Genomic DNA, 15,186 nt, shown 5'->3' on the forward strand with positions numbered 1-15,186 from the left:
ATTCTAATTTATCAATTTCATTTTCTTAAAGTCCAAATAAATTTTAAATTTGTGGTTCGATTTACCTACTATTCATTTAACGAATGTTATGTAAAATTTTTTAAATTCGTAATAATTTGATTAATATACATGTTATTTGAATTAAAACTCAATTATCATAAAACGTAAGTAAATTTCAGATAATTATTTTTCAGTAGGTAAATATATAAGAGACATGTAAATTAACATAAATATGTAAAACGTAAATGTATACTCAAAGCATGATAATATTTTTTTTATGAGATAATAAAGCGATTTACTCGTTGAAAATATATATTTATGTGTGTGATATTATTTATCAATTAACAATAAGGAATATTTCGACCAAAGTCAATGGTGAAAGTTTGGATTTATTTTGAAAATTACGGATTTTAGATGTTGAAAAATAAAGGAAAAATTTTTTTTTATCTCTTAGAAGCCTTTGCTTGGGCTGAAAAAATAATTTCTTTTTATAAAAGGAACCCAATTTTGGATCCGTTGGGTTCGAACCATAACCCGTAATAATATCCAGTTCATTTTGACAAAAATGCATGATGATTAAAAAAAGCGGTTTGAAACTAGAGAGGATCAACAGCAAAACAATGAAAAATGGAAGGGCAAATATGACATTTCGTGTAGCAGATCTTCTCCTATTGTTACTGCGGCTTACAGACGGGACATACCAAACCAAACCAAAGCAAAAGTTAATGATTGTTTGGTATGGATGAGTATTTTATATTTTATATTTTATATTTTATGATTTTGAAGGTTTTGTTTTATTTTATTTTTAATTTATTAAATTTGAAAAATATTTGAATATAATGCTTTTTTTTTTAAATGTGAAAAAAAAAAAATTCTTTTTTTTTTCTTTTATTATAAATAAAATAATATTATTAATATATTATTTATATATATAATGTTAATTTTAATATATTATAATATTATTTATTTATTTATTTAATGTTTATATAATAAAAATACTATTTTATTTTATTATTATTTATTGAAGTTCGTAATCTATTTTTCAATCTTTATTCTATTATTGATAAAAAAGTTACGTCTAGGGATAGCAACAGGTCGGGTCGGGACGGGTTTTTGCTCGTCCCGAACCCGACTTGATTTTAAATATATAATACCCGTATCCGACTCGATAATTTTTTTATTTTTAATACCCAAATCCGATCCGATCCGATGTTGTATAAAATCAAATCCTATCCGATACGATCTGAAATTAATAAAATATTATTTTAAATATAAATATAAAATTAAATATATATAAATATATATAATTAAATATATAATTAAAAAAATAATTTTTTTATATATATCGGGTCGGATAGGGTTGGGTTTGCTTAAAACCCGACCCTAAAATTTTTTTTACTCTACTCGATCATATCCGACCCGATACTCTATTTTCAAAAAAAAAAAATCGACCCTAAAAGGTCGGGTCGAGTCGAAATCCGACGAGTTTCGGTGATTTTGCTCTCCCTAGTTACGTCCCTAAATATTGTTTAATTATAATTTTTGTGAATAATATTAAATTATTTTTAAAAACTGAAAATATTATTTTTTATTTTCAATAATTTTCAAAACTATTAAAAAATTTATTTTTAATTTTCGAAAATAGAAAACAAAAATAATTCAACAAACATATTTTTATTTCTATTTAAAAAAATTAGAAACGGAAAAAAAGATAAAGGTACCAAACCACCCCTGAGTGATTGTGATCTCGAAGATTCACAGCTCTCCTAAGATTATTCCTGTTTGAACATTTCGGTTCCTTTATTTTCTCGCCAACCAAACACGCCCATCACCGCCGGAGAGAGAGAAAGGATAGAAAGATTGGACCTTTTGGGTCTATGTAAACGGGATGGCTTGGAGACGCCTAATCACTCAGGTTACTTTCCTTCTCTTGTAAGATTCGTTTTGCCTAGGTCTTAATATCATTTTTTTTTTTTTAAATATAAAACGTTTTTGCTCTGTTTATTATATATAATTGGAGAATTCTTTGATACAAAGTTTTGAAATTTGGGAATTGTGGAAACCCTAATTTTGAATAACTTAAAGGTTTTGTATTTAATACTTGAATCCGAGGTAGGTATTAGTGGACAATATAATTAAAAGAATGTTGGATTGAAATTTAAAATCTTCTATTTTAATTTCCATTGGACGTAACAAAGATATTTTTTTGCTTATACTGATTGAGACTTTTATTGCCATAAAAGCGTAAGGCTTTTTCTAAGGGATTGCAATAATCATTTCATCAATCTACATATATGTAAATGTAGTTTTGCTTGAGTTATTGTTAAAAGTAGTAAATTTTTGCACTAATTCTATTGGTGCAAGGCTTAGTTAATATTTTGTGTGTTGTTCTTGCTTACTAAAGCAGTAAGTTTTATGTTAGACACAGATTTGAATTTTTTTTCTTTAGATAAACAAATAAGCTCCATCTTCATCTTAAAACAGGTTTCAAGACAGCAATCGGAGTTGGGACAATTCGGAAACTTGTTTAGTAGAAGTCATCTTTCTGGTATTTGTGTTTGTTTCAATCAAAGTTTTTGTGTTGAGTGCTGCTAAATGCACCCTCATTTTTTTCAGTTTACACCCGAACTTTCTTTCTTTTTTATTTTTTGCAAGTGAAATTACTTAATTATCCTTCTCACAATTTTCTAGAGTTTTATAACTTTTCGGAAATGAATTTCCAGAAAGTCATATAATTTTCCGGAAATGGATTTCCAGAAAGTCATAAACCTTTCCGAAAGGTTTATAATCTTCCGGAAGTCCATTTCCGGAAAGTTATATAACTTTCTAGAAATCCATTTCCGTAAAGGTTTATGACTTTCCCGAAATTCATTTCTGGAAACTTGTGTGAAAGAGTAAGGATAATTAAGTAATTTCACCTATAAAAAAATTTGAAAAAAAAAGTTGGGTTGTGAAAAGAAAAGGCTGGGGTGCATTTAGCCACACTCTTTTGTATTCTATCATTATCTTCATAGTTTTATTCTGTTTTCTTCAAAAAATACGTGGCTTTCCCTTTCATTGTTAGTTTTCCTTGTTCTCAATTCAAAAACTGTCTTGCATAAGGTGATATGTTCTTGGAGTGCAGGTAATAGGCTTTTGAGTGGCCAACAGAGGTTCAAGGCAAGCTATGTAGGTAATTTAGCTCGCAGTGTCCGAGATGCAGATGAAGCTAGTCAAGTTGCTCATTTAAGAGAACTTTACTATAGAAATGATCCTGAAGCAGTGATAAGACTATTTGAAAGTCAGCCATCATTACATTCTAATCGTTCTGCGCTTTCTGAATATGTTAAAGCATTAGTCAAAGTTGACAGGCTGGATGAAAGTCCGTTACTTAAGACATTACAAAAAGGTGAATGGTCTTGCTATCTTGCATCTTTAGTTTCTTTTAAAATGTTAGTTTTGCAATTTTCTTCCTGATTTTGCTGAAGAAATCTTTGAACTCAGTTTTTAACTTGATTGTACTCGTAAATTCTCTGTTAAACTATTTCCACTCTTTACCTTTCTGAATTTTTGTTTACTAAGAGATTAATGCAAAATTACAGGTATTGCTATTCAGCCAGGGAGGGAGAAAGTATAGGTGGCCTTTCTGCATTTCAAAATGTGGGAAAATCTACAAAACATGGTGTACTAGGAACTGCTGGTGCTCCTATCTACATGGTAGCTGCAGAAGCAGGGCATTTTAAAGATCAATTGTGGTGTACTATTCGTAGTATTGCACTTGGCTTCTTGTTGATTTCTGGTGTTGGAGCACTTATTGAGGATAGAGGGATTAGTAAAGGTAGAATGATAAAGTCGTAGAAGTTTTTCTCTAAAATTCTCTATGTGCATGTTTAAACCGATCATCCTTTTTCTGAATTCCTACTGATTGATATCCTTGTTTTAGGACTTGGTCTACATGAAGAGCTGCAAGTTGTGGAATCTAACACAAAATTTAATGAAGTCAAAGGTGTTGATGAGGCAAAGGCAGAGTTAGAAGAAATTGTCCACTGCCTTCGAGATCCTAAGGTAAATGCACTCTTAGATTTGCTAAATCTCTCTCTCCCTCTCTTTCTTTCTAAATGCCTTTATCCTTCTTGCAGCATTTCACTCGTCTTGGTGGCAAGCTTCCAAAAGGTATCTTGCTTGTTGGTCCACCTGGCACTGGGAAAACTATGTTAGCAAGAGCTATTGCTGGATAGGCTGGTGTACCTTTCTTCTCCTGCAGTGGCAGTGAGTTTGAAGAGATGTTTGTTGGAGTTGGAGCTCGAAGAGTGAGAGATCTATTTGCTGCTGCAAAGAAGCGATCACCATGTATTGTATTCATTGATGAGATAGATGCCATAGGTGGAAGCTGTAATCCTAGGGAACAGCAGTACATGAGGATGACTTTGAATCAGTTGCTTGTCGAATTGGATGGATTTAAACCGAATGATGGAATTATTGTGATTGCAGCAACTAATTTTCCAGAATCATTGGATAAGGCACTGGTGAGACCTGGACAATTTGATCGCCGCATTATTGTTCCTTATCCAGATGTTGAAGGACGGAGACAGATTATGGAATCCCACATGTCAAAGGTATTGTGTCGACTGTGTAGTCCACATCTTCTAGGAGTTGTGGCTGATTCTTCAGGTTCTGGATAGTACTTTGTGGGGATTGTGCTTGGCAGGCCCCATTGGAGCTTGTATCATAAATGGCTTGACATTAGCTTTTCAAACATGCTTCTAATTCATGTCTTTTCTGTTTCACATTAGGTTTATGTTGCATCAAATAATCATTGGTCTTGATGATATTTTCTGGTAGAATCATTACGTGCAGCCATGCATGTCTAACCATTCATTTTGCTCATTACAGGTTTTGAAGGCTGATGATGTTGATTTGATGACCATTGCTAGAGGTACTTCTGGGTTCTCCGGTGCTGATCTAGCAAATTTGGTCAATGTTGCAGCTGTGAAAGCTGCAATGGATGGTGCTAAAGCAGTGACAATGGCTGATCTGGAGTACGCAAAGGACGATCATATTGGGAAGTGAATGCAAGTCAGCTGTCATTTCTGATGAAGTACAGAAATTGACAACTTTCCACGAGGCTGGCCATGCCCTTGTTGCCATCTATGCTGATGGGGTACTTCCTGTTCACAAAGCAACAATTGTCCCACGAGGGATGGCTCGTGCCATGGTGTCCCTGTTGCCTGACAAGGATGAAATGAGCTTCTCCCGCAGGCAGATGCTTGCAAAGCTTGATGTTGCCTTGGGGGGGGCGGGTTGCAGAAGAACTCATCTTTGGAGAAAATGATGTTACTTCTGGTGCATACAATGATCTTGAGAAGGCAACTGAACTAGCTAGAACTATGATTACAAAGTATGGCATGAGTCAAGAAGTGGGGCTTGTTACTCATCATTATAATGACAATGGTAGGAGCATGAGCACTGAGACTAGACTTCTTATAGAGAAAGAAGTGAAGTTCTTACCGGAAAGGGCTTATAACAATGCAAAAACCATCCTCACCACCCACAGCAAAGAACATCTTGCACTTGCTAATGCATTGCTTGAGTATAAGATGCTCACAGGAAGCCAGATTAAGGCTCTGATTACCCAGGTCAACTCTCAGCAGCAGCAACAACTAGAACAGCATCAACAGATGGTTGCAACACAGAATGAACCTCAGTCCAACCCAGCGCCTCCAAGTCCAAGTCCAGCTGCATTTGCGGCTGCTGCTGCAGCTGCCACTGCAACTGCCGCAGCTAAAGCCAAAGGCATTGCTCCTGTTGGATCTTAGCATGCAATAGGCTGGTAGGGCATCTTGCCGGGTGGCTATTTTTCGAATTCAATGCGCATATATTCACTAGCCTTTTTTGTTCTTATGAACACCAGCTTTTGAGTTTTAGCGACTTTGCCTGATTGTTGCCACTGGGTTTATTTTTGTATAACCTAGTGTCTGATATGGACTGTAAGATGTAGCTGAAATATATGGCCGGGTTGTCGCCATGGCAAGTAGCAATTTACTCGAGTATTAGAAAATTGTTTCCTCCTCATACAGTGATAATATTCCATTTAAAAGTTCACTCTCCTTTGGATTAGTTTGTAAAGCCTTAATAATAAATTGCCTTTTGATCACTTATACTATTTAGTCTTTCTTATTACCTATTATTTGGTTTCTGCATTGAGGCTTGGCTGGCAGGATTTTAATCCAAAAAAAACCAAATAAAATAAATAAAATATTGTTTTCGCTCATAATAATAAAAAAAACGATTAGTAGTCTTATGTAAATCTTTGGCGCTTAACGGTCGAAATGGAGCAAGTGTCGCTCTGGGCTAAACATTAACTAGCGAGTTTCGATTTACCTTCCATCGGCGCGTTTCCAACACGCACCTCTTGACTTCAGGTTAGTAGTTCATTGATATGGGTTTTTCGAGAGAAATTATAATTAAGAAAGATGGAAGATGATTTTCTTTCTTTCTTTCTTTTTTCTTTATTTTTTCATGATTGGTTTGTGGGTTTATTTTTTAAATCTTGATATCACAACGGGTAATTCTATTGATATGTAATTTGCAACAGTTGAACAGCAGAGAATTGTGATTCCAAACAGCCATGGCGAGAATCTGGTTGGAATATTACATGAAACAGGTTCTAAGGATCTTGTCATCATCTGCCACGGCTTTCAATATATCAAAAAAGGTGGATAAAATTATTACATTGATTTTTTTCTCTGAGTTCATTTTTTTTCTGAGTTCATTTAGTGTTCATATAACTGTGTTTTATGTCTAGGAACGCATACCCATGATGAGTCTTCTCACTGCTTTAGAAAAAGAAGGAATCAGTGCTTTCCGCTTTGACTTTTCTGGGAATGGCTTAGAAGATGACTGGAATGGAAAAACCAGACTTTTAATTTGATTCAGAATCTTGGACTACAAGAAAATATTTTGAAATTTTTGAGTTATGCTAATACTACAATTTACTTGTTTCTGAAACAAACAATGGTTTGAGGCTATTTGTACTTTTGGCTTCCAGGGAAAGTGAAGGTTCCTTTATTTATGGTAACTGCAGCAGAGAAGCTGAGGATTTACGAGCTGTTGTCCAACGCTTCTGCAACAAGTAACGTCTAACAACTGCAATTATTGGCTACAGTAAAGGTTTGTTTAATGTACAACAAGGATATGAATCAATATAATCAAACTCTATTTTTTCATTTGTCACTTCTTTTTAAGTTCTATATTGCTGAAAAGGATTCCTGCAGGAGGAAATGTGGTGCTTCTCTATGCTTCAAAGTATAATGATTTACCATAGTCATCAATTTCTGGCTGGTTCTATCTAGAGAAAGGCACTGAAGGTCGTTTGGGAAAAGATTTCTTACGAAGAGTCAAGCATAATGGGGTTATTGATGTTAAGAATAGAAAAGGTAGCTACTGTATTATGCTTCATTTTCCCAATATTTTATGTGAAAGTTCCATTGTCAGTTGTCACCCTCCATTCAACAATTTTGTGGTCAACATTTTCTCTGAAACCAAGTATTTCTGTTTGTCATTTGCAGGAAAGTTTGAACATCTTGTAACTCAAGAAAGTTTGATGGACCAATTAACCACTGATACTCATGCAGCATGCGGTTTGATTAATCAAAATTGCAGGTTAGAATATGCTAGCATTGATTGCTTTTCTAATGTGGATGTCACTTGCCGCAGAAAAATATTCATGATGTACTTAATTTTGATTCCCCATCCTCTAAATCAGATTCAATTGTTTGTATTTGGAATAGTGAGCTTCTGTAAAGATGTGATTAGTGGTATAGATTTCTTGCTTGTGTTACAACCATGATACCATTATTTTCGGGGTATTGAAAATTCATGGAGCCATGGATAAAATTGTACCAGCCGAAGATGCCATGGAATTTGCCAGGTTTATTCCAAATCATAAACTGCACTAGATTGTAGGAGCTGATCATGAGTATACTTCACACCAAGATGAGTTAGCTTCAGTTGTGCTTGATTTTATAAGGGCAGTTCGTGAAGACAAAAACATACCCGAAATTTTACAATCGTGCAAAAAAGGAGTTAAATTTTATCAAAACATGTATCTGATAGAAGGTGAATAACAGACCCTGTAGTTATCAGATCCGTATCGGACAATGAACTGAACTAACCATAGAGTTATCAATCAGAACCGTATCAGACAATAAACCAAACCATACCAGAAAATGAAACCTCAGTTCATGTATTAGCACAGGGCAAATTAGAAGGAAGAGGATGACATTGGGGATATTCAATCACTTCTAATTACTAGTTATTGATACTTGTAAGTTACGGAAATATTTTACAGTAATTATTGAATCTTTTCACCCTATCAAGCTATAAGCAAATAAATACAAAAACGGCTCACAGAGCACACTGCTTCCCTCACCAAATATTCATGACTCTAGGAAAAGTTATATTACTCTCTCATGTTCAATCAATTTAACCAAGTTTAGATTCCAAGGGCATGAAAAGAATGCTCAACATAAAAAGTTGGAAGGAATACAGCACCAACTATGAAGATAAAAAGATACGAGATAGACAAGAACTTCTCACATCTACGTCGGTCGACCACTTAATTAGCTGGCACAGTCTGTGGCTTCACCCCAATTTTTCTCCAAGAAACATTTGGCATAATCTGTTTTCTATCAACACCGTCCTTGAACTTGATAGCAAAGTTGAGCAATGAGTCAAGGAGAGAGTCTGAGAGGAGATGCGGTTTGAGTCCCAGCTCGATGAGTTTAGTATGCTTTGCATTGTAATAATGTTCCTCTGCCTCAACTCTTGGGTTGGGCACAGTTATGGTTTGCACATCAAGTCCAAGCTTCTCTCCTGCTTTCGTTACTAGGGCAGCAAGTTCGTTGACAGAAAACTGCTCAGTGAATTGATTGAAGACCCGAAATTCATCAGGTTGTGCTGGATTTGCAATGGCAAGTTCAACGCACTGAACTGTGTCTCTTATGTCAAGGTACCCCCTGGTCTGAATTTTATAAATAGAACATGAGAGAGAAAGATACAAAAGCAGGAAAAATGCCATCCTCTAATTATAGCTGAACATAACTTTACCTAGAAATTTTCTGCATTACAAAAATCCATGTCTCATGTGCCTGTGGTAACACATCTAGCATGTTGAATGAATGGGCTTTCTGAGTGTGTGTGTGTGTGTCTGTGTCTGTGCCTGTGTCTCTGTCAAATGTATACCGTGGCAAAGCCAACATATCAGATAAAAAGGATGTTTGTCTGTGCCAGATATGTGATCAATAAAATACGAGACTAAGTACAATTAGGTTGACGAAAACCAATTCAGTTGACAGTGGACAGTCATTCCTTCCAAACGCAGAATCACAGCTTAAAAGACAGCCTAAGTTATTATGAAAACAAAATAACAGAGGACAGAAAGCAGGGCATCAATGCTTTAGTGGGTTTGAAAGAGGACTCTCACCTGGCCTCCTTTCCCATAAACCGTAAGGGGATGACCAACAGCAGCCTGAACACAAAACCAATTCAATGCTGTTCCAAATACTCCATCATAATCAAACCTGTTACAGAGTTCTTCATGCATTGAAGTTTCATCAGTCCTTACCCCATAAACCACTCCTTGATTGAGATCAGTGGCTCTGATCCCCCAAGCCTTGCAAGTGAAGGCTATGTTATTTGAATCATGAACCTTACTGAGATGATAAAAAGAGCTTGCTTGCTTCGGATAAGGCAAAGTGTCAGTCCTCCCATTATGAGTAATCGTTATATAACCCTCTTCAATATCTATGTTCGGAGTTCCATACTCTCCCATTGTCCCAAGCTTCACAAGATGGCATTGTTCTCTGAATTCCTTTATTGCAAAAAGAACATTAAGTGTTCCAATCACATTATTATTCTGAGTGAACACAGCTCTTGATTGATCAATCATTGAATAAGGGGCCGACCGCTGCTCCCCAAAATGGACAGCAGCATCAGGCTGGAAAGAGTTGAAGGTTTCAGATAAGAACTCAAAGTCACAAATATCACCAATATAAAGTTCAATTGTCTTTCCAGTGATAGCTTTCCAACAATGGAGTCGGTTATGGATGGAGGAAATGGGTGTCAAGGAGTCAAGACCAAGCTGGTGGTCAAAGAGCCGACGGACAAGGCTGTCGACAATTGCAACCTCATAACCTTTATTGGACAGGTGCAGGGCTGTAGCCCAACCACAGTAGCCATCTCCGCCAATAACCATGACCCGCTGAGGCTTTGAAGGTTCATTTGGGGACTGATTGGAACCAGACCGGGGTTGAGCTGAAACTTCTTGGCTTACAGGGGCTGCAGTTGCACGAACCACATAACTTCTTCCTGCCCTGTCTCGTTGCGAAACAAGGCTTTTGAAGGGGGATTTCGAAGTCTGAATGGTAAAAGAGGTAGGAAGTGGTGTTCGAACCTGATTCAGAAGTTGACCGTAAGACTTGTAGCTAGATGATATGTTCAGCAAGCATGAAGGTGACAACAAATGTGCCATTTTACTGTATGGTTGTGCCCAACGATATGCAAATGCACCTGCCAAATACCAATATGGTCCAAAATTAGTTTCAAAATCCAGGGAAACATGCTTCAGGCAAAAACACACTCTACTTAAATCCTTGTATTACTTCTGTTTTGCTCAAGTTCCACTCTTTCAGCATTGTTGGAAAAGAAAGCTTTTGTTTCATCCAATAAAAAGGCAATTCATAGAGTTAACCACCATTACTATAAGCTAATACTAAAACCTGGGTGCAACACTATTTCCTATTTGGGACAGAAAAATCAAGTATTCAAACTGCATAGCTGAATCATGTTAGTAAACCCACTTCGAAAAAATATTAACCTTAAACACTCAACAGTTTAAAAGTTGTTAGCTTTCTCATTTAAGAATAACCAACAAAAACCAAGCACCCAATAATCATATAAAAGAACCAATAACAACGAAAAAGGAAAAAATAGAGAGCTTGCTGAACTGAACAGTGATTACCTTGAGAGAAGTAAATCTTAGAAATGAAGTTAAGAAGAAGAGTTTGTCATAAACTAGAGATAAGAGGAGACGAGGGGCCTTTGTTTCGGGTTTAAGTGACAAATGGAGGGGAAGGGGGGCGGGGGTTTGGATTCCATACATACCGGGACGAATCAAAAGACAAAGGGGGAGGATATTCGTTTTATCTACCACACGTAGGTGAAAGACTTTTCTGGGGGTATATTTGGGTCAGAGACAAATCAAACGGAGCCCCGTCCAATTACCAATGGGCTCCCGCTCCTCAACCAAACTTATTTTTTTATAAAATAAAATGAAATCTCGATTTTAATTTTTTTATAAAAGAGATTATAATTTGAGAATAAAAAAAATTTAATGCCAAATTTAAATTTTAAATATGTTGGCTGTTAATTTTAAATATAATTGTATAAACTAATTAATTTAAGTCTCACATTCATTTAATCTCAAATTTTGAGTAAAAAAATAAACACCTTTTATAAAACTTTAGCTAAGCTGCCTATGTAAACAATCATAACCAAGACCAAGGTTGCACCTTGTACCCGGTCCCAACTATTCCACTGTGATCACGGAGCATTGAACAAGCATTGAAAAGAGTGGAAAATCAATTCATATTTACCACAAAGCTCGTATTTCATCTTATACACCAAAGCACCTGCTATGAAGTCCAGCTCAAAACAGGTCCATTACATTTAGTGCTAAGATATTCTCTATCAATCTACTTTCTTTTTCTCCAACATCATTCACACAAAAACAAACATTTAGTGCTTGCCCACCAAAGAAAAAAACACTGGTTATATGTAAAAAATTATGGTGCAAACCAAAAATATTAAAGCAGCATGATGTCTCAAAGCCAGTGAAGAGTAATGCTCCAGTTGTACACAATTTAATCCCTGAAATGACAACTTCTTCTTAAAGGTATAGCAGGTTTGGTGAAAATTATCCAACTATTCATATAGATGCGACGTCCAGTCAAAGCAAAACTGGCTCATCAATGTGCAGTAAAAGCTCAGCCCCAAGTTCATCTCCACACTCTAGAATCAAGCAGCTGCAACCTTTTTTCCATCCTCGATGAAGAAAATAGCAGTTTCAGGCACCTGAAAGGGCACAACAGAGACAGAAGATTCAATTCAGAGAGGGAGAGAGTGAAAATATTTGGAACATGGTGACTTATTATTTCAAATATAAAAATATATTGGTAAGGTGTCCTAAGAAAATTCAGTAGAATATTCCAAAGAATGACAATGCCATCTCTTCTGGCAAGGAGGCATGCATTAAATGTATATATATATATATATATATATATATATATATATATATATGGGTGTATAACTATATTGAATATGCTTCAGCCTTAGCAATGAACAATATAACCTCATTTTCAAGGCAATAAAGGATCATTTTTTTATCGTCAAGCTATACCAAACTAGGAATACGGGAAGTTTCATGTTGAATTGTATTTCCATGTGTAAAAGCAGAGAATAGTTCTTTTTAATAGCAAAAACAAAGAAAACAAACAATCATGCTTCCATAACTCTCATATGAAGAACTTTCATATTGAAGGAAACGTAAAATGAGATGATTAAAGAAATTACAGCAGGCCAGGTCTCTGTAATAAATTCCACAATATCGTATGCTATGTCCCCTTGAACATCAATTTGCTCCTTGTCAGTTGGCCCCTAAAGGAAATCAATCGTCAAAAAGTTGGTAGAAAAAGAACCAATAATTGAATGACAACTACAAGTGCATATGACTTTTAGATACCTTTACAACTGATGCTCCAGTGGCAAACTTCTTTCCAAGCTTTTTGGAAGCATCGCTCAGTTTAATTCCTGAAATAATTTCTTATCATCAGAAATTAACTTGTTTTGGGAAAAACTAATCAGGATACGAAAAAGATATAATGTGAAATGCAAAAGAGGCATATCAGTAAGAGGCTCACCAAATAGATCCAATCCTTTCACAATGGTGATACATTTGCGCCTGTTACGTACAACCTTTTCAATAACAACTTCTTGTTTCTCCTTTTATTTGACCAAAAAATGCAGGGAAAATTAGGAACGCAATATATGTTACTCTAATATCCTAATAATAAACAACAATCTTGTAGGTAAAGGCCCACAAGCAATGACTTTGAAAAAGAACGTAACTATTTAAACATGATTTAGAACATGAATCATGCGCATTCATATCAACAACACTTAAAGATTGGGGATCAAAACCTTCAAAATACACTATAAATGTTTTGTGCATATAATGCCAAAGAAAAGAAAAAAAAGAGCCTTACTTTCTTCTTCATTTTTCCACCAGGAAGACGTTTTACTTCTTCTTGCTTAGATGATGATGTATCACCTGAAAAATGAAAATGTAAACATCTTTGTGATCAAACATTGGAAATGTGAGAATGAAAATGTTTCTGAAGACATTATTTGCGATCAAATTTTCCCAAGATGAAGTCATCCTAACCTGGTTGAGCTGAAGATGCGGCCCCATCAGCACCAGAGGAAATACCAACTGATTGGAGCTGTTCAGAAACCTTCTCGGCCTCCTTTTCATCAGCCTCTGAACATCAAAAATTATAAGAAGCTCACGTATAAAAAAACAAAAAAAAAATCCTTTCTTCTCTTACCCAATCAAAACTTTAAGTAAAAGGGTGTTCAAATCACATTAAAACATAATGAGAAATATTATAATAGCAAAAAGCAGAGAATTTTCTCTTCATTCATCACTCGTATCAGAAAACAACTCTAAAGAAACCAAATTTAAAACACAAAAACGAACAAACAAACCCACAAAAAAACAAAACGTATCTTCTTTATTGTTAGTTTCATCTGCAAATAAACAGAACAACATGGGATTAAAAAAAAATTCGAACCTTTAAGGAGATGTGGGTAAAGCTCAGGGGCGTTGTTGATCAACCAAGGCTTACACTTTTCGAAATCAGGGCCGAATTCACAGTACTCTGCAGGAAGAGAACATATGGGACAATATAGTACTTTCACTGGTTGAGGTTTCTCTGCCATTTCTTCAACCTTTTCTTTCTTCTTTTTCTTTTCGGCCTCTGTGCTTTGCAATGATGGAAGACAAGAACCCGATTCCGGTTCATTTTTTTCCTGTTCTTTATGTTAGGGAACAGGCTTATCTATGTGGGCTAGACCGGCTTGGAAGTGTGTTGATATAGTTTGGGCTGGAGCCCGATTATTGTATTTTTTGGGCCATTTTTTGCAATGAAAATTTTTAAAACAAGGTTGGAGTAGCAATTTATTGCAATTTAAAATGGATAACAATTTCAATTTAAATTATTTATGCCAAATTAAATTTGACATTTAAAAATGTTACTATAATTTTTTGATACTATCTATTCATTTCCAATTTTTATTTGAATCTAATTATTTTTTAAAATAATCATATATATAATATATATATATAATATTTCAACATACAAAGATATCTAATAAGATTTGCTACATGAATACTTAAATTTAAATTTTTCAAAAATAAAATTTTACCCAAATTATTTATGATTAATTCTCTATGATTTTTTTTAAATAAAAAATCTCAATAAGTAGTAATAAAAATATAAATCTTAAAAAAATTAATCTTATTTGATTAAAATTTTACCTAGAGATATTTTTTTTTAAATTTAAAATTTTCAAATAGATATTTTTACTTTGATAATTTTCTTTATAATCCTTTAATCTTTTTTTTTTGTTTAAATTCAAAAACACAAATATCACTTATTATATATATTTTTTAAATTCAAAAGATATTAATAATCAATTTTATTATGATTTGATGTCTTAATTATAATATATATTATATATTTTATATATGTAAGTGATTAAATAATATTAATTTATATTTTTATATACATTTAAATAAATAAAAATAATCTGTATATCGTACATGGTGATAAAATAATTTTAAAAATATATTCTCATTTAATGCATCTAAAATTTAACTTTTAACATTTTACATAAAAATTTAATTTGAGTTTAACGAAGAACGAGAATTTCTTCTTTTATTAACTAAGTTAACATCTAGGGAGTATTTTATCACAATCTTATCATTAGATTATATCCAACTTAATTTGATGATATGCCACGTGGCCAGCGAAAATAATGCCATATCATCAAATCAACATCTATTATGTTGAACGGACGTATCATCAA

General features: G+C 34.4%; 2 protein-coding genes and 2 pseudogenes across 4 annotated transcripts; 2 read left to right on the forward strand and 2 right to left on the reverse strand.

The window, feature by feature from the left end:
* The first annotated feature begins 1,722 nt into the window (after positions 1–1,722).
* LOC111299265 (ATP-dependent zinc metalloprotease FTSH 4, mitochondrial-like) lies at positions 1,723–6,142 on the forward strand (annotated as a pseudogene). The gene is made up of 7 exons (XR_016329740.1): positions 1,723–1,915; positions 2,485–2,548; positions 3,125–3,395; positions 3,582–3,817; positions 3,923–4,044; positions 4,119–4,595; positions 4,873–6,142. The product of XR_016329740.1 is annotated as an ATP-dependent zinc metalloprotease FTSH 4, mitochondrial-like (transcript).
* Positions 6,143–6,962: 820 nt separating this feature from the next.
* Positions 6,963–8,184, forward strand: LOC111300888 (uncharacterized; annotated as a pseudogene). Its single transcript, XR_016330131.1, has 3 exons — positions 6,963–7,149; positions 7,254–7,415; positions 7,548–8,184. The product of XR_016330131.1 is annotated as an uncharacterized LOC111300888 (transcript).
* A 78-nt stretch (positions 8,185–8,262) lies between these two features.
* On the reverse strand, positions 8,263–11,155 carry LOC111299264 (UDP-sulfoquinovose synthase, chloroplastic-like). Its single transcript, XM_022894352.2, has 3 exons — positions 11,000–11,155; positions 9,464–10,548; positions 8,263–9,001 (listed from the first exon to the last, which is right to left on the reverse strand). The coding sequence occupies exons 2-3, from the start codon at positions 10,508–10,510 to the stop codon at positions 8,597–8,599; spliced, it is 1,452 nt and encodes a 483-aa protein (XP_022750087.2). The 5' UTR covers positions 10,511–10,548; positions 11,000–11,155; the 3' UTR covers positions 8,263–8,596.
* Positions 11,156–11,608: 453 nt separating this feature from the next.
* Positions 11,609–14,119, reverse strand: LOC111300414 (translation machinery-associated protein 22-like). The gene is made up of 7 exons (XM_022896047.2): positions 13,890–14,119; positions 13,481–13,576; positions 13,302–13,366; positions 12,957–13,038; positions 12,779–12,846; positions 12,610–12,693; positions 11,609–12,111 (listed from the first exon to the last, which is right to left on the reverse strand). The coding sequence occupies exons 1-7, from the start codon at positions 14,035–14,037 to the stop codon at positions 12,055–12,057; spliced, it is 600 nt and encodes a 199-aa protein (XP_022751782.2). The 5' UTR covers positions 14,038–14,119; the 3' UTR covers positions 11,609–12,054.
* Positions 14,120–15,186: the final 1,067 nt, after the last annotated feature.

Source organism: Durio zibethinus, chromosome 18 (genome assembly GCF_047325235.1).
Source record: "Durio zibethinus cultivar Kanyao isolate XHJ-2024 chromosome 18, ASM4732523v1, whole genome shotgun sequence".
Classification (NCBI taxonomy): Eukaryota; Viridiplantae; Streptophyta; class Magnoliopsida; order Malvales; family Malvaceae; genus Durio; species Durio zibethinus.

Coding starts and splice junctions, on each gene's coding strand:
- LOC111299264 (XM_022894352.2), bottom strand. CDS start 10,510: ATGGCACATTTGTTGTCACCTTCATGCTTGCTGAACATATCATCTAGC. Junction 9,002..9,463: donor TTTATGGGAAAGGAGGCCAG/GTGAGAGTCCTC, acceptor TATAAAATTCAG/ACCAGGGGGTACCTTGACAT.
- LOC111300414 (XM_022896047.2), bottom strand. CDS start 14,037: ATGGCAGAGAAACCTCAACCAGTGAAAGTACTATATTGTCCCATATGT. Junction 13,577..13,889: donor TTACCCACATCTCCTTAAAG/GTTCGAATTTTT, acceptor TTTGATGTTCAG/AGGCTGATGAAAAGGAGGCC. Junction 12,112..12,609: donor TTACAGAGACCTGGCCTGCT/GTAATTTCTTTA, acceptor GTGCCCTTTCAG/GTGCCTGAAACTGCTATTTT.